Raw genomic sequence first — 19,272 nt, 5'->3', positions numbered from 1 at the left:
CGGGTACATATGACACTGTAAATAATTATGAATATTTAACAGAATTGCATTTATGAGCATGCGTTAAGTGATAGGGGATATAAAATACTTAATTCAATTCAAAAGTGACTTTGCATTATGCACACATCAGCACCACTACCACCACTACCACCGTCTCTCACCTCTCTTCTCTCATTTTCTCAGTTTATCTATCTATCTATTTATCGACGTATCAGCCTTCCTTTAATCTCACCATCAGAACATCACCGCTCTGCTAAAATTATATTTTTAACCCTCCTCAATATCACTACCTTCAACTAACTTTTTCTACACGTCATAAATATTTTTTCTCTCCCCTTTTCTCCTTCTCCCTCTCTTTCTTCCCCTCTCTTCGACTTACTTTCATTTTCTCATTCATTTTTCTTTCTCTTGGTCTCTCCTTCCATTCAGCTAATAACGTGAAAGCATTACAGTCACGTTCCTTCTACCTCAGGTCATGGACATTTCTTTTTCGCTCTTTTCTGTTCTCCCTCTTCTTCTCTAATCATGACGGACTAATTAACATAATGACAAGCAGAATTATTATAAGATCAGAAATATTATATTTAAGTTTTCTTCATGACAGACTCCTTCATTTCCTCCTTATTTTTTACATCATTCTTTTCTTCAGCTCCTACATTTTCTGCCACTTCTCTTATTGTTGTTTTAATGTTGTTATCAACATAATCATCATCATCATCATCATCATCATCATCATCATCATCATCATCATCATCATCATCATCAGAATCATCTTCAGCGCTATCATATTCATAGTCCTTCTGCTAATCATATTTTCGTATTCACTAATCGTTATAATTTATCTTATCATCATAGCTATTTCCTTCCACCATTTTCTCTGCTATTTCTAGCATGCAGAATCATCATCACCTTCATTCTGAACATCATAATAATCAACGTCGTCATCACCAATTAATCGGTAGCGTTTGTCATCGTTTTCGATAATAATCTTCATCATTTTTCCTTCTCACCGTCATTATTACAACATTTACAATCAACATCGCAATCCTCCTCCTCATCATCATCAGCATCATCGTGGCCATTTTCTTCATCATCGTCCTCTTTTTATTAATATCATTCTTAAGATACAAGATTTAATATTTTATAAGAAATCTTTTTAATACTCTTTCTTCTGACCCGTGTTTTATGTTTCAGAAGTCTCACTGGGAATAAGATCAGAACCATCCCACAAGGATCCTTTCAAAACCTTCCAAGTTTAAGCTTCTTGTAAGTTGGTTATGTTTTTTCATATTTTATTTACGAAATTTTTCGCATCTTCCTTTTTCTCTCTGTATCTCTAACTAATGTTCTGCTACTATTTTCATGTTAGAGTGTTATGAAGGTGTCTATGAGTGTTTGTGTCTCTATGTGTCTGCATAAGTGTCTAACATTTTGTGTATGAGTGCACGATTGTACGTGAATATGTATGTTTGTATTTGTGTTTATAGGTGGGTATATTATGAAATATATTTTTATGCAGAGTTATACTCACTTCAAGAAAAGAACGTATAGAAATATATTCATCCTCAATTTTATGAGATACTGATTCAATAATATTTGTTATTTTAAACTACAATTACATGTCGTGCTGAAGTTGGTAGTCGTCATTTACCAAAACTCTCCTTTGCAATGACAATAAATAAGGTAGTGAGTCAATCATTGCAAAGGGTTGGTTTAAATCTCACAGAGCAAGTGTTCTCGCACGGTCAACTCTTCGTTGGCTGCTCCCATATTGGCAGCACACAAAGTCTAGACTTTTGTGCATCAGAAGGGAAAACGAGAAATGTTGCCTACAAAGAAGCGCTCCTCTGAAAAGATGGCATTTCTTCACATCTTTCAAAACACCCCAGTCATCTGCCGCCCCAAATGCGTCGTAGCCGCCGTGCCAGCCAATGTAACTCAATGACACACACCATCACTCACTCACCCTATCTCTCTTTCTCACCCTCTTCTGCTCTCTGCAAAGAAAATGTTTATGGATACAACTGCTTACAAAAATAGGGATTAATGTATAAGTTCTTTCTATCTTCATAATTAAATAAATGTTTTAATGATTAAACAGTGGTCCAATACAATAGCTCTCAGAATCAGACTACGTACAAATTCTTTCTTCACAATTCCTGAAGCTGTTTTCTGACAGCGGGACGGGTGTTGATGGAAAGAAATTTTCATATAGCTGGAGGCTTCAATCGGAACAGGAGACCCGAAGTGATAAGGTTGAGAAACGCTGTTATAGATTATGCCTAGCCGAAAACAATTACATGAAGTGCTGAGTTGGTAGTCGTCATTTACCAAAACTCTCCTTTGCAATGACAAATACTCCACACTTTGACAAGTCTCCTCTCATTCTCTTATCTGCCTGTCTTCCTCCATGTCTCTCTCTTTCTTCCCTTCCCTTCATCTTCTCTCTATAACGTCGTTTCACAGCGTCTACTATCTTCCCTCACCGCTTCGACAGCGGTTTCACTCTCTCTCTCTCTACGTCTGTCTGCATTCATAGAGAGAATTATCATCGCCACAATCACCACACAATCATGAGAAAAAATATTATGAATCAGATATTTATTGGGTTAAATTACATGTGTGTGTGTAAGTGTGTGTGTTCTATATATAAACATGTATATATAATATATATATATACAATGTGTATATATTTGTATTTATATTATATATATATATATATATATATATATATATATATATATAATTTTATACATTTTCATATATACCACACACTTAACCGCACGTAGAGTGGGTCACCTTAAGTTAGTATATATATATATATATACAGTTAGATACATGGGTCAAAAATCTGTGACAGAAGCAAAGAAAGATTTCCCTTTCTCTCTCTCTCTCTCTCTCTCCTATGTCTTTCATTTTCTCAACGCAAAATGTTCCACTCTATGAATTTATCGCTTAGTCTGAGTGTTTGTATTTGTGTTTGTCAGTTAGAGTGTATGCATGTGTGTGAGGAATTTCATTAAGGCGACACGGTAATGCAAAAAAAATGCAATTTATTAGATTATAATAGCATAAATTTACGTTTCTAAATATGATTTTTCTGACACACACACACACACACACACACACACACACACACACACACACACACACCCACACTCACCCACACCCACACACTCACATATATATACACACACACAACAAAGCACTACGAACACACGCACACACACATATATGTACATAACTATAGGCATGTGTTTATGTGTAATTTGATGTGTATAATGTCTCAATACATACATGAATATATATATCACATATATTTAACCTCTGTAAAGTGATTTTTTTGCTTCTTATACTGCTTCTTTCATGAACAGAGATTTTCCAACATATTAGTGTCCTAGTTACACAATCAATGACACTATTTTCTATATATTGCAATCGATGTAAACTCCTGACATGCCTGGCGACGACTACCCACCTCCAAGGAGATCAAATACAGATCGAAACCAGTGGGGTAGAGTCTTGGAGCTAGGGAAGCAGGTGTTATCTCCCGATTGCACTAAATATCGAGTGAATATCGAAGCGAACTGAATAAATCAACTGATGTGTTCCTGTGGTTAAATGGCAGTTTAGTCGTCTCGTAGACGACGAATAGATAGATAGGTAAATAGAAAGAGAGAGAGAGAGAGATAATATAGATATAGATATATATTTACATATCTATATATAAATGCACAAATAAAGGCAGATATATGTATATGAGATAGATGTATGCATGTATGAATATTTATTAGTATATATACATCTATATATATATGTATGTATGTATGAAATGCATACATATCTATGAGGGTATGTATATATATATATATATATGTATATATATATATATATATATATATATATATATATATATATATATATATATATATATTTATATATATATATATATATATATGCATGTACGTGTTCATTTCAAAATTTCACGAACGAGTTCTTTAGCGCGCCAACAGATGGCTGCATACGATTTTATGCGCGGTGAGACAGTGGGTCGTATGTAATGTTTCGAGTGTACGGCGCACGAAAAAATCACGGCTTAATCAAGACCATCTTCATCAATTGTTTCCGACATCCTCGGTATTGTGCATCGGGAGATTTTTCAGGGAGGACGTTCGGGGAAAATGACCGGATCTGTGATTCCCGAAGTATTGAATTTTTCACGACAACAATGCACCTATCACCTCACTCGTAAGTTTCTTGCCAAAACAACATGCTATCGCTTCTGCACCTGCCCTATTCAACAGATTTACCACCTGCTGACTTGCATCTGTTCCTCAAGATGAAAAATCAGCTCAGAGGTCTAGATCAAGAGCGAATTTAACGCCGTCGTCGAGATCAAGAGGTCCTCGACTCGCCTATGCTAAACTAAGTCCAGGCCGGATTCCAGGCTGGGACAGTTGTATTATTGCTCAGGTAATATAAGTTATTTTTATTAAACATTACTCGTTCAGGAACATTATATATACGACAGGTTTCCTTCAGTTACCGTGTACATATTTATCTAACATAAACGAGTTTGTTCGGTTGGAGACCAGAGTACACGCAGAAGGACTGAATACAGAAGCAAAATTCTTATCACACAGCTATGTCACCGCCTACTGATGGAGGAATAAGCAGAATTATTATTAGATGCTCATGAAAATCATAAGAACTAATTTATGTTCTAGGCGATTATTTCCAATTAAATGGCTTGCATCACAGCATTAATCCCTTCAAGTTTTAATCAAATATTCAAATACTAAAGTGGATCGATTCATTCGATCAGTCCCATTTGTCAACAAATTTGGAACGTTTTCACCATTTGAGACGAACTGGGAGTCTTTTGACACACAGAATCCGAAACGGACATCAATTTAATACGATCACATCAGAATTTTAAAATACTGGATCCACAGAATGTCTTTGTTTTGTTTTTGAATAAACCAGCTTAAGAAGAACGTACAAATATACATAGAAATTGCATTGTCTTCAAAACTAGGATTTTTTGAAATTCTACTGAAAAGCTAACAAATATCTCTAAATTTCTACAGACAGTTTACATTATTGTTCATGCCTATTTTTCATGAATTTGTGTTTGAATGGTTTTCTTTAGTGCTGAAGCTCAATAGCCCAGCATCGTATTTAATTGCAATCTGCCTTGATAAGACACGGATGTTGGATGATTTTCTCCGGCTGAACTAAAATCTGTTCATTCATATTAAAATACCCTGGGACTAATGCTCGCTGCGGCCATTATTTCATACCCCATGTTTACACCAGACCTTTAATAAAATAATCGATAAACCATAATAGACATTCGTACTACCTTTCACAATATATTTCCCTGAAATATGAGGAAAATAGTGAAAATCGAGGGTTTGGGTATCTTGAAATCTAGATGTGATGCTAAAAAATGGATTCCACATTTGATTTCAGCAAAATTATTTAATAGAGAGGTACTCTTCTATAGCTTGTTGCATATGAGGACTTGATTTCAATTTCTGCTCGGAGTATCTCAAGAAGATTGTGTGGTGGAGCATGTATGAAGTTATATGGCATTCTTGTTTTGGAAGTTCAGCTGATGATCATAATATCCCGGGATCAATTCCTGAAATGAGTGACGTTATTACTTAGATCAAGTCATTTCATTTCACGTTGCATCAGTCTACTGAACTTTAAATAATGTATCAACCGAGAGTTTGTTGTGATAGTTAGATACAAGGGTGGGCAATACGAAAGGATGTCAATGTCAACTCGCGACTACTTCGAGTGTTATGAAGTCATAATCCATAGCGAATTATGCCCAGCTATGAATATGTGTGCTTTGAGAGAGTATACTGTACACGATAGAATGGGGAACAGCCTCCAAATATAGGGTTAGGGTTAGGGTTAGGGTTTGGGTATGCTGAATATGGATAAAACATTGTACTGGACCAAACATGGATTGCACTTTGGCAAGACATAACACCCATACTTCATTCAATTTACGCTTTGAGTTGAAGCCATAGGAAACAATATGACAGGCGTAGTCTTAGTTTGAACCTCATTCATTCACCAACGGTAACATAGACATGATGCTTGGCAGAGGAACCTGTGTCATGTCAGTGGACAGAACCACCATGTTTCCAAACAGTATTACTACTGACGTCTTCGGACCTAGAAAACGTAGGTGTTATTAAGCTACCGAATTGCGTAAATGACTTATACTAAAATCAGTTCTTCATCTCGCATCGATTATCGTTTGGATAACCAAGGGGCACATTAAACTGAGGAACCTCTCACGGTGCAGCTTTCGAAAAATAATCTACAGACCTAAGCTGAAATCTCATCTGAAAGGAAATGTCTCCAGGACCCTTGTTACAGTCTCCTTCAACTTCTTCAGCTTGAGGAACAAATAAAAATCACAGGGCGGGACATTTACATAATTTATTCATAGGGTTTTTTTCTACGTTTAATGTGTCTTTTCTGCCCATTAGTAAGATCATCAAAGATCCCTAACAAATACATATATAAATGTTTATAGCAAATAACATTTTAACGAGTATATCTTCAATTTATATATCTTCAATTTATATATATATATAGAGAGAAAGCGAAAGAGAGAAAGAAAGAAAGAATGAAAGAAAGAAAGAACGAGTGAGAGAGAGACAGAGAGAATTAAGAATTTGAATATACAAACTCAATCCCATTATTATCATTATTAGACTGTATATCTACGTTGCCAAAAAATAAACTGTTACATCGGTTGGGACCTAAAGGACTTTCAGCGTAAAACCTACCATCTGAAGGATCCAGCCTTGCCATTCGCTATCTGCTTTGATATTATTACCCTTCTCTTACAATACATACATATATATATATATATATATATATATATATATATATATATATATATATATATATATATTAATAGTAGCGGTATGCCAACAAATGAATGAATAGGACCTCAGTATTATGTAAATAGAGGAATTTATCTGTAACATATGAAACCCCATACGTCAAAATCTGTAATTCGGTTTTGGAATGCATACGGAATATATATATATATATATATATATATATATATATATATATATATATATATATATATATATATATATATATATATATATATATGTATATATATATATGTATATATAATAAATATTAGGGAATAAATCCAAATTTACAGGGAAAAAATCAGATTTAGGATTAAATCCAATTTTATAGTAAAATATTATATAATATTATTAGAGACAAAACCACTATTTTGCAAAACAAACAAGGAAAGACTTAATCAATACATAAAATTTTAATAAAAAGTCAAAAAAACCGCCACTACAATTGTTTCTTGTCCTGATCGACAATCTTCGGGTGGACTTCCAATCTAAAATATCAATATTTTAAAATATAAAAATAATAATTTTAAAATAATTAAAGTATTAATGAAAAAAATATAAATATATAATCTATATATAACCTATATATAATCCATATATAATCAATATATAAACAATATATAAACTAAAATAAACCTATCAACAATTAAATATAAAATATAAAATATAAAATATAAAACAAAACAAAAAATAAACTATATATAAACCCATACACATATAACTAATTATATATAACCATATCTAAATACATACACTAAATCACACACCTATATATATATCCCTATACATACACATAAAAACGTCTAGGCAACGATAAATAAATAAAATAGCCAAATACTTCAACACAATACTTATTCATACTCCCTCACATACACATACAACCCACATTCCCGCTCTAGAAACGGACATCATTTAAAATTATGAATGGAGAAATGGAACAATTGGAATTAAAAATTATATTCACTTGGTAAAACGAACATTACTCAAAAATTATGAATGGAATAATGTAACAAAACAACAGACATCGCAAATAGACACAAATTACCACGAATTCCTTAATAAAACCACCATGACAAACCAAAACTCACAAAAACATATAATGATAAAATCTCCCTTTACTAAACTCTATAACATACCTATATAGCAATCCCCCTAACCTAAACATTCACACACAAATACACACACGTAAACCACACACCCACGACACATACAAATACCCACCCCACTCACACATACCTATACATACATATAAATCTCAACATATACTCCAAAAACCCACTCAACCCCACACAGACAAATAAACACATACATCCCCAAACCTATATAGCAAACCCGTAAACACATTCACACACAAATATACATACGTAAAACACACACCATATTCATATACATACTCACTAAACTCGATATATACAACAATATTAACACACCCACACTCATACAGATAAACAAATTATACAACCAAAATACGCACACACTCACACATAATCCCACATACATAAACACTCCAAAGAAAAACAACATTATTACACATAATACGATATATAAAATACATCGTAAGTAACCAGAATATCAAAAATAACAATATGACATAAGGAGAAATAATATACATACTTTCAAGTCAGTTTCAAATTATGAAGTGAAATTAAATTCTAAGCCGTTAAAAACATCAAACCAAAATTACGTTACCATAGGAACATAACTTATGTATAAAAAGAATACGCGCCATGGAAGCAAACGTCATTTAAAATTATGAATGGAGAAATAGAATAAATGGAATTAAAAATTATATTCACGCGGTAAACTAACATTATTTAAAAAAATTATGAATGGATTCTTTAATAAAACTACCATGATAAATTAAAACTCATAAAAACATAAATGATAAAGCCTCCCTTTACTAAACCCTATAACATACTTATATAGCAATCCCTTTAACCTATACATTCACACACAAATACACACACGTAAACCACACACCCATAACAAATACAAACACCCACCCCACTCACACACACCCACAAGTACATATAAGCCTCAACATATACACCAAACAAAATTACGTTACCAAGGAACCTAACATATTTATAAAAAGTATTCCCGCTCTGGAAAACGAACATCTTTTAAAATTATGAATGGAGAAATGGAATAAATGGAACTAAAAATAATATTCACGTGGTAAAACGAACACCACTCAAAAATTATGAATGAAATAATGCAATAAAACAACAAACATCGTAAATAGACAAATTACTACGAATTCCTTAATAAAACCACCATGATAAACCAAAACTCATAAAAACATATAATGATAAATCTCCCTTTGCTAAACTCTATAACAAACCTATATAGCAATCCCCCTAACCTAAACATTCACACACGTACACACACGTAAACCACAGACCCACGACTTATACAAATACCCACCTCACTCACACATACCTATACTAACGTATAAAACTCAATATACACCAATGAAGTGATATATATAAAATATCCCGGAAACAGCTGTAAGACCTTCTCTTTATAAATATTCTGAAAACTATTCACACCCTTGAATTTTTTTATCTCATTCTGTTAATATATATATATATATGGATGTATAGACATGTGTGATAGAAGTGGACATCTATTATATGTATGTATATATATATATATATATATATATATATATATATATATATATATATATATATATATATGTATATATATATACACCGAGAATTAAAAAAAAAGACGAAGTTAGGTGGTGTAGAGAACAAACATGCATGTGTGTGTATATATATGTACATTTGAGATTGAATGTGTATGTATATATATATATATATATATATATATATATATATATATATATATATATATATATATATATATATATATATATAGGACAGGCTTCTTTCAAACTGAAAGTATTATCTCGCATTACAATACAGACGTAATACTGAAATAGTGTAAGAGATAAAAGATTGCTCTGGGCTCGCATTAGGCAAGAAGTTGGAAATTGTTTTGGCCCATGACACTGCATGGACCTTGGCTTTCCTATTTGACGACTGTTGCTTTAAATATTTTATTTCGATTTTATGTATATATGTATGTATATATTTATGTATGAGCCAATGAAGCAGACCGCTACAATGTAGCTAGGGGAAATAACAGCCAAATCTCACTCAAAACACCCTACGGTATTAATCCGAAAATGCTACCTATTATGTAGTTTAAATGACAAACTGTAACTAAAGGTTAAGGCTATTAACCCCGAAATGTTACCTGTTTTAATAGCAATCGATCTTTTCTCTTTTTTGCGTAGTTTTTCATGTCAGCTACAAAAATGAAGAGGTTAACTTGGACCGTGTAAAGTAGTGGAGATGTTTATTTATTGTATGTGGTGGTTACTTTTGACTGTTTCTTCTCCATAAGGATAAATGGTTGAAAACGAATCTTAACACAATATATATACAACTTCAAGTGGTATTCGACATCATAAGAGAGACAGAGATAGGAAAGAAGAGAGTCAGCCAAAACGGCTGACTGTCATTATGTACTCCTCTTGTTGCTAGCTAAATGGTATGTGCTGGCTCTCTGAACAAACTCGTTGCTTTTAATGGCGGAAAAACAGGACGAAAAGATTACCAAAATAGCGATTCTCATTTAGAAAGCAGCAAATTTGAAAATCTTTTTAGATTATAGAACGTCCTGCTCTCTCATGCGTCCATGTTTAAAATTTCAGTGCGATTGGATGAAAAAAACTCGAGTTATAAGCGCACAGACAGACAGAACGGATTTGATGTTTTAGATATATATACATATATATTGTCAAGAGATGGTAGGGGACAAACACAAGCTCAAAGGTGGTGGTCTGTTTGCGTCACTGTAAATTAACGCTTCAGCAAAAGGGACTGATAGAATAAGTAGCAAACATTATAAAAATAAGTAATGAGTTCGATTTGTTCGAGTAAAATGTGATACTCCAGTATGGACGCGTCTACTGGCTAGGACAGGGAAGAGATAAAAGTTAGGTTCATACGTACATACATAAATACATGGTCCAACAACCAGATTACTATCTCCTAATTTGAAGGGAATCCGTTTGCAATCCAGGAACAAAAAATATCAACCAAATACCTGATGCACAAAAGGGACAAAGATGCAGGCAAAACAGTAAAGCGTGACAGCCGATGCAGAGTACGTGGCGGTAACACCGATGATATCACCCATATTACAAGCAGTTGTCCGAAAATGTCATCATGATTTTATCTACCGATGTGACATGATGTAGCTAGGACACTGTATAATGAGATCCGTCGGAAGGATAATTCCAAAGATAAAGAAATAAAATCCCACAATATGGTGCAAGCTAAAACCGCTACCAATAAAATGGAGTGTTGCCAGAATGTCCCAGTGCAAATCCCATTGAAATGTAAACACAATAGTCCTGACATGGTGTTTTGGAATTGAGGAGATTGGCCACAAATTCATATCAATAAAACAGAAATATTATAGTAAGAATAGATTTTATAGGTAAAACATAGGGTTGAAAATTTAATGCAACATGGCATCGTCTGAAAGCCACATCGTTGGTAGTTCATAAGAAAGGCGGTGCATCAGAGCTTATACATATTTCAATTTGCGTACACCTTTCAATCCAATACTTCGTTACAGATTGTGTTGTTCGCGTAACTTCTCCCTCTTCTTTTCCCTTGTTTGTCAGTGTTGATAACTTTAACTTTAATATCAGATAATGTTTGTGAGCCCTTGGGAAACAACATATAGCTGACCATTAATACGCAGGTTCAGGCAAGGATCGCTCCAGTTTATCAAATGTCTGCCCATGTGATTTATTGATAGTCATTGCAAATGTCAAGCGAACGGGAATAGGTGTCTCAGTGCCAGCCTTATCCTGTGAATGAGAATACGTCTCCCGATCAATGTGCCACTTATTATTGAGGCTTCAATCGAGATTTGATGGAGGACCTCCACTACCAGCCTTGTTCCTTTATAGAGACCATTTTGAATTGAAATATTCCCCAGGAGCATTATTATGGAGTCAGGTTTCAAATGCAATCTAGGAGGTGGCATTCCAGATGGTGTCCCTGAAATCAGAAATTCCAGTGGATATCGCTCAGCTTCAGCAGGTCATCTATGAAGATCTTATCCATGCTGTAATAAAAGCACTGGTCACCTGGGAGTTTATCCATAACCCCATCGTTTATCTTTAAGCAGTCGGAACTTTTTGGTGAGAGGATCACTCTACTTGTTCTTTGTTCTTGAGGGGCATTGCCAAAAAGCATCATTTATCAGCGACCTATTAAAGCATGAATCATGTAGCACTTTTACATCATCACCTGTCTCACTTGGTATTTGTATGTGTCGTGGGTGTGTGGTTTACAAGAGCTGTGGTACCATTATCAAGTTGCAGTGCCCATGTTGCGAATTGTCTTCGATCTGTTATTGCTCTATTTTGGCTCAACATATAAATGTCTGAACTGTAACCAGAGAGGAGAGTTCTTAATGGAGCTCTTAATTACTGCCTCACGAGTTCCTCTTGGCAATATTGGCAGAACTTGCCTGAAGTCTCTACCAATGAGCACAACTTTTCAACCGAAACCTTCATTGTTGCCAGTGATATCTTTCAGAGCTTTGTCATTAGCATGAAAAGCATACAGAGGGATCATGGAAGCCTTATCTATAATGATCAAATACAAATTTCTCAAATAATTTCTGGTCAGAGGTGGGTGGTACATTTCAAAAGCTAGTTTCCAACAGAGGAACGGGCAATTTGAGCAAACTGTGCACCGTCCTTCCACCAGACATCAATGTTGAAGCTATGCCTCTGCACGCACCACTTGATAGTTTCTCCTTCGTAGATGTGAGATCAGCGTATGAAATATGTAAGTCTTGTCCCAACCTCCAGGAACATTTGCATAGAATCAGGAACATTCCAGCACCTCACCTCACCTTTTCTTATCAACTGTCTTCAATGACTGCATCAGCGATCACTCTCTGTTCATCGGTAACGGTTGCAATGCCGGGGTGGTTCATGTTATGTTTATGCCCTACCCGTTACACTCGAACTTAAGGCAGCTAATGACATTTTCAATTTGCATACAATTTACAGAGTGTAGAGTATGCATTCAACCCTCACTGAGCATAATCTCCCATTATGGTATTCTTGTGAGTGTTCCTCAGGCGAAGGACATTAGAAGGATTTGAATAGGTGCAAAGGACAACGAACGTGATACGCGGCTGAAATGCCATCCGGTATGCAGCACCTTGAAGTATGGCATGCTCCAACATCACATAAGTTTGGAGAAGACCAAGTCATATGTACGCATCTTTAAATGTTGCATAGATTTCACCTCCTACAGTGCTCACTTCTTCAAAGCGCTTAGTACCTGGAACATCCAAAATAGCAATCGTAAATGAAACGTTTCTACGTCCTTAGGACTCACTGTGTTCAATCTGCTGCCGATGTTATTGTTTCTTCTCCTGGGTGTTCATGATTTTGTACGTACATCAAATACATAACGTAAAGGAATGTCAGGGCACAAGTATTTCCGTTAATTTTCATCGTGCTCATTCAGTTTGAATGTATTGTCACGATCGATCTCTGTTCTTGAGTAGGTTACTGAGTGTTACCTCTGTGAAAGCACAGTCTCTCCCGGTCTTCAAATTGAACTGCTAGTCTGTAAACAGTGTGAGAGGAGTCATGCAGCTTGTACTGAAATATTCTCCACATGGCTTCAGGTGGTGAAACGTATCAACACACAAAATAATTTCTGATTTCGCCATGGTTTTGCTGAATTTGTTTGCTTTCTGCCATTGCATCATTCCTTACTTCAATTGAATCGCTATTATGATCTTTGTAGACTTATTTGTAGATGTACTTGACACTTTTTACAGAGGAGCCAACTTCTATATTAATATGAGCTCGGAATTGCTTTAATAGGTAAGCATTGTATGGTACGACATAGCTGTTTTCAACAGAGTGGAGTCCAACTTGTGTTGCGATCCCATTATTGCGCCTCCTGTTCTATGGATATCCATTATCATTTAGTAGTATCTCATTTCTGTAGTTCTTGGGAAACATTTTGGGGCAAGAGCCATTCTACATACAAAGGCCATGTATCATGAATGTCTTAACTAAATCATCTCTGATCTTCACTTTGTCTACCAGCATATGGCAGTGTGGAAGCCTTCACTTTTGAAACTCGGTGACATGGGCATGAGCTATTGATACATCAAATACGTGTCTGTCCTTTATATCCTTCAGACTTTCAGTGAGATGCAACTTGTACACTCTTGTAACCAAATCTGGTCAGTTTCCTGGTGTCCCATTTCGCTGCATATTATTTTCTATTTCATGGCACTTACGGTTGGATGTATATGTGACAATTAAGTCAGGTTTACCATACTCTGATGCAATCGACATTGCATCCTGATTATATTGATGCATATTCCGAGGACAGCTCCTGGCTCAACATTCTCATCAGCTCCTCTCTACAGGTAGTCCATAAGCCCATTGTACTGCTCTACGAGCAACTGGGCCTGATGGTCCCCAAGGTACGGCAATCAGCAACCCTAAATTACATCGTAAGTCGTCTGCGAGCGGATGTTCTGCGTTTCGCCACATGTAGAATCTCACAGTGCCATCCGGACTTTCCATGAGGGATTAGAAGTGGATAATTCATTGGGACTAGATGGCACAATGTCTACGCGATTCACTCCGCAGGTGAATTCCATGGATAGAGAAGAATGTCTCTGTTTTCACGGTGCAGCTATTTCACTGTTTGTGGAAAAATTGTAACGCATTATATAATCCCTTCTTCTGAAGTGTAGTTCACACTTTCGCAATTGTACATTTACACTCCTGGTACTTTCATTATAATATATATTTAATTGCTATATATATATATATATATATATACGCGTACATATGACACTGTATATAAGTGTGAATATTTCATGGAATTGCATTTCTGATCATGCGTCAGGTGATAGGGGATTTAAAATACTTACTACCACCACACCCACCACCACTACCACCATCTCTCTTAGCCTCCCTTTTTATCTACTGATATATATAAACATATATAAACGTCCTTTTGGTGTCCTGTACTCATATATGCGTGTATATGTACATGTAGAGGTAGGTACGTACATATATGTTTATATATATGCATATGTTTAATTTATTCCTTAATATATTATATGACAAAACGCACGCACCCCCTTAAGTAAGATTGTTCTTTATATCAAGTTTTTTCTTGATATTAACTTTGATGCGCACTCTTAACCTTTCTGTCCCATCAATTTCTCAGCCTTCATTCTTTGATTTCCTTTTCCTCTACTTAACTTGTCTCTTCCTCTCTCTCATTCTTCACTCTCACTCTCCCCCTCTCCATTCTTCATGGTTTCCTCGCAGCCATTCCCCTTCTTCTCTCCCTTTCTCTTGCTCCTCCTCCCTCCTTCCCGTCGTTCACCCGCGACGTGACTTCCGCTGCTGTCTCTCTGGCATGGCCCTCTCAAGGTAATGGACGACATTCTTTTTGGTCCGCTCGTCGTTCATAAAAAATTCCGCGTTCGCAATACTTTTTTTCGTTCGGCGTTAACAGCCCTTCTTATCTTGTTTTTCCTTGTCCTGTCTTTTACTGTTTATAATTTGTACTGTCGTTACTGTCCTGCTTTTGTTATTATTTTTTACCCCTCTGCTAAAAGATCTCAGAATTTTAATTGATTTGCTTTTCGCAGGAAGGAAAGTTTCTTGTCGAAGATACGTCTCGCTTTTATCCTTCGAAACGTAGAGTAGATGAAACCATAGCGACTGAAGAAGGGATTTTTTCTTTGTGTTAATTGCCCTGTACTCTATTTTTTTTTGCTGTTTTTAAAAAAATGTCCAGTTCCTTTGGTTTGTGTCTATGTTTTCGTTTCTCATTGTGATCGATGTCCTTTTGGTGTCCTGTACTCATATATGCGTGTATATGTACATGTAGAGGTAGGTACGTACATATATGTTTATATATATGCATGTGTTTAATTTATTTATTAATATATATATATATATATATATATATATATATATATATGTGTTTTCCTTTAATCTCACCATCTGAACGTCACCCCTCTACCTAAATTATATTCCTAGCCCGCCTCAATATCACTAATTCAACTAACTTTTTTATCGTGTAATAAATATTACGTTCCCCCTACCACATGCCCGCTTCCTCTTTTTCTCTCTCCTTTTTCTTTCTCTTGGTCTCTCTTTGCATTCACCTATCACGTGAAAGCGTTACAGTTACGTTCCTTCTACCTCATGAATCTCACAGTGCCATCCGGACTTTCCATGAGGAAATAGAAGTAGATAACTCATTGGGACTAGATGGCACAATGTCTACGCGATTCACTCCGCAGGTGAATTCCATGGATAGACAAGAATGTCTGTTTTCACGGTGCAGCTATTTCATTGCTTGAGGAAAAATTGTACCGCCTTTCACTATAATATATATTTAATTGTAATATAATTATACGCCGTACATATGACACTGTATATAAGTGTTAATATTTCATGAAATTGCATTTCTGATCATGTGTCAGGTGATAGGGGATTTAAAATACTTACTACCACCACACCCACCACCACTACCACCATCTCTCTTAGCCTCCCTTTTTATCTACTGATATATATATATATATTCACACACACATACACACATACATATATATATATATATGTATATATATATATATATGTTTTTCTTTAATCTCACCATCAGAACATCACCCCTCTACCTAAATTATATTCCTAACCCTCCTCAATATCACTACCTTCAACTAACTTTTTTATCGTGTAATAGATATTACGTTCCCCCTACCACATGCCCTCTTCCTCTTTTTCTCTCTCCTTTTTCTTTCTCTTGGTCTCTCTTTGCATTCACCTATCACGTGAAAGCGTTACAGTTACGTTCCTTCTACCTCATATCATCGACACTTCACTTTCCTTCTTTTCCTCTAATCACAAGAAAGCGTTACCGACGGACTAATTAACATAATGACAAGCAGAATTATTATAAGATCGTCATCACCTTCGATATGAACATCGCAATAATCAACATCGTCATCACCAATTCATCGAAGCCTTTCTCGTCGTTCTCCATAATAATCATCATCATTATCCCCCGAATCCTCCTCGCCGTCCTTATTACAACATTTACCGTCAACATCGCCATCCTCCTCCCCCTCATCATCAACATAAACATCATCTCGGCCATTTTATACTCGTCCTTTCTTTCTTAATATGATTCTAAAGATACAATATTTAATATTTTATCAGAAATCTTTTTAATACTCTTTCTTTTGAACTGTGTTTTATTTTTCAGAGGTCTCGGAGAGAATCAGATCACAACCATACCACCAGGTGTATTTCAAAATCTTCCAAGTTTACAGAAAATGTAAGTTAGTTAAGTGTTTTGATATTATTTTATTTACGAAATTTTTATCTTTCTTTTTCTCTCTGTATCTCTAGCGTATATTCCGATACCATATTGGTGTTCGAGTGTGTATGAAAGTCTCTGCAATTGTTTGTGTCTGTATGTGTCAGCATTAATGTCTAATATTTTGTGTATGAGTGTACGAATACACATGAATATCTATGTTTGCATTTGTGTCTACAAGTGGGTATATTATGAAATATATATTTATGCAGAGTTATACTCACTTCAAGAAAAGAATGTATAGAAATATATTCATTCTCACTTTTTTGAGATGCTGCTTCATTGATATGAGTTATTTTAAACTCTACAATTACAAGAGGTGCTGAAGTCTGTAGTCGTCATTTTCTATTTGTACAGTGACATATAGCTCGGGGCAAGTCGGTCAAACTGTCCAGTGTGATGGCTGCTTATGCCGTTTCAATTTCTTTAGGAAGGATGTTAGAGTAGTCAGTCGTCCACAATGTAAGACAATGTTTGGTGTGTCCCTCGTACGTTTGTGTGTATGTGTAATGATATTACTTACGTTGATATATTTTTATTGTCATTTCTATCCTCATTCGTAATTGTCATATTGTTTTGCTTGTCCATCTTGTCTGTTTTCTGGCTACTTTTAATATCTTTTCTTCATCATCGACTTCCTCGTTGTTACTGATTGTGTTTTTGTTGTTGTTGTTGTTGCTATTGTTGTTCATAACATAACGAAATACATTATAATCGAACCAAGCGATACCGGGTTTATCGAGCAAGGTGCTTTTTGTTACTGATTTTGTTGTTGTTGTTGTTGTTCTTCTTCTACTTCTTCTTCTTCTTCTTCTTAACATAACGAAATACATAATAATCGAACCGAGTGAAACCGAGTTTATTGAGCGAGGTGGTTTTTGAAACGTCAACTGACGAGAAACATCTGCACAGAAACATGCACTGTGGCCGATCGATCAGAATCTCATGTATGAGGTACCGATGGATGACGGGCTGAAACGGCCGTAGTGATTAACGAATCTCGTAAAATCAATTTGCCATTTCCCTCATGTGTGTGTATGTGTGTGTGCATGTGTAGGTGTGTGTGTGCGTGAGTGTGTGAGTATACGCTTAGACGTTGGTATGGCTGTGTGATAACTATTTTGCTTCTGTATTCTGACCCTCTGCGTGTACTCTGGTCTTCAACCGAACAAACCCGTGTATGTTAGTTAATTGGGTACACGGTAACTGTTAGAAACTTGTCGTATATATACGAAGTGGTATCATAAAGTTCCCGGCCGAGTTATGTTTAATAAACGTAATTTATACTACCTGAGTTATAAATCCATTTCCTTCGGAAAAGTCGCCTTGCGAAATAAGACACAAATATGAAACGTTTTCCTTTCTTTTATTCCTTTTCCCCCCCTTTAACGTCCCATATACGGCTCCAGTTCTAACAGATCAATTACTGGTGGCAGCGCGTTGAAAGCCACCAACGCTCTGGCCGGGTCAATTCAATCCCCGCTCATATCTCTAAGTTTCCTATAGGTTTCCCTATCGACAACAATGACCTTTACATTCTCTTGGTACACATAATTGGACAAATTTATCTTATGATGTGCCTGAACTACGATTTGTTTCTCCACTTCCTTGTTCTTAGAATACGTCACAAAATTCCATTTGTTCTTACCCCCTTTCGGTCTTCTCCTTTCTTTATCTATCCATTGTTCAGTCAAGTTTTGTAATTTGCTTATATCATAAGCACAGCTTTGGAACAAGGATCAAATCACCGTAAACTGCGTATTTCTATCTCACCGTAGCAGAAGCACAACCAACGGCAGAATGTATGAGAAGAAGTAACAACATCAACCGGGATCTTTATTTTAATTGAAATATATATATTTTAATTA

The 19,272-nt window shown here is 35.5% G+C and overlaps 1 protein-coding gene across 1 annotated transcript in view; it reads left to right on the top strand.

The window, feature by feature from the left end:
* The window catches only part of LOC115225980 (leucine-rich repeat-containing protein 15-like), a 171,592-nt gene that overhangs the window by 44,005 nt on the left and 108,315 nt on the right, over positions 1 to 19,272 (top strand). The window contains exons 5-6 of the mRNA XM_036514789.1: positions 1,195 to 1,266; positions 17,291 to 17,362. Coding sequence (XP_036370682.1) covers positions 1,195 to 1,266; positions 17,291 to 17,362 — 144 coding nt within the window. The remainder of the gene's footprint in view (positions 1 to 1,194; positions 1,267 to 17,290; positions 17,363 to 19,272) is intronic.

The sequence above is a fragment of the Octopus sinensis genome, linkage group LG29 (genome assembly GCF_006345805.1).
Source record: "Octopus sinensis linkage group LG29, ASM634580v1, whole genome shotgun sequence".
In the NCBI taxonomy this organism is placed as follows: Eukaryota; Metazoa; Mollusca; class Cephalopoda; order Octopoda; family Octopodidae; genus Octopus; species Octopus sinensis.
The sequence above is the reverse complement of the archived record's forward strand: the minus strand, read 5'-3'. Positions and strand labels throughout refer to the sequence as shown.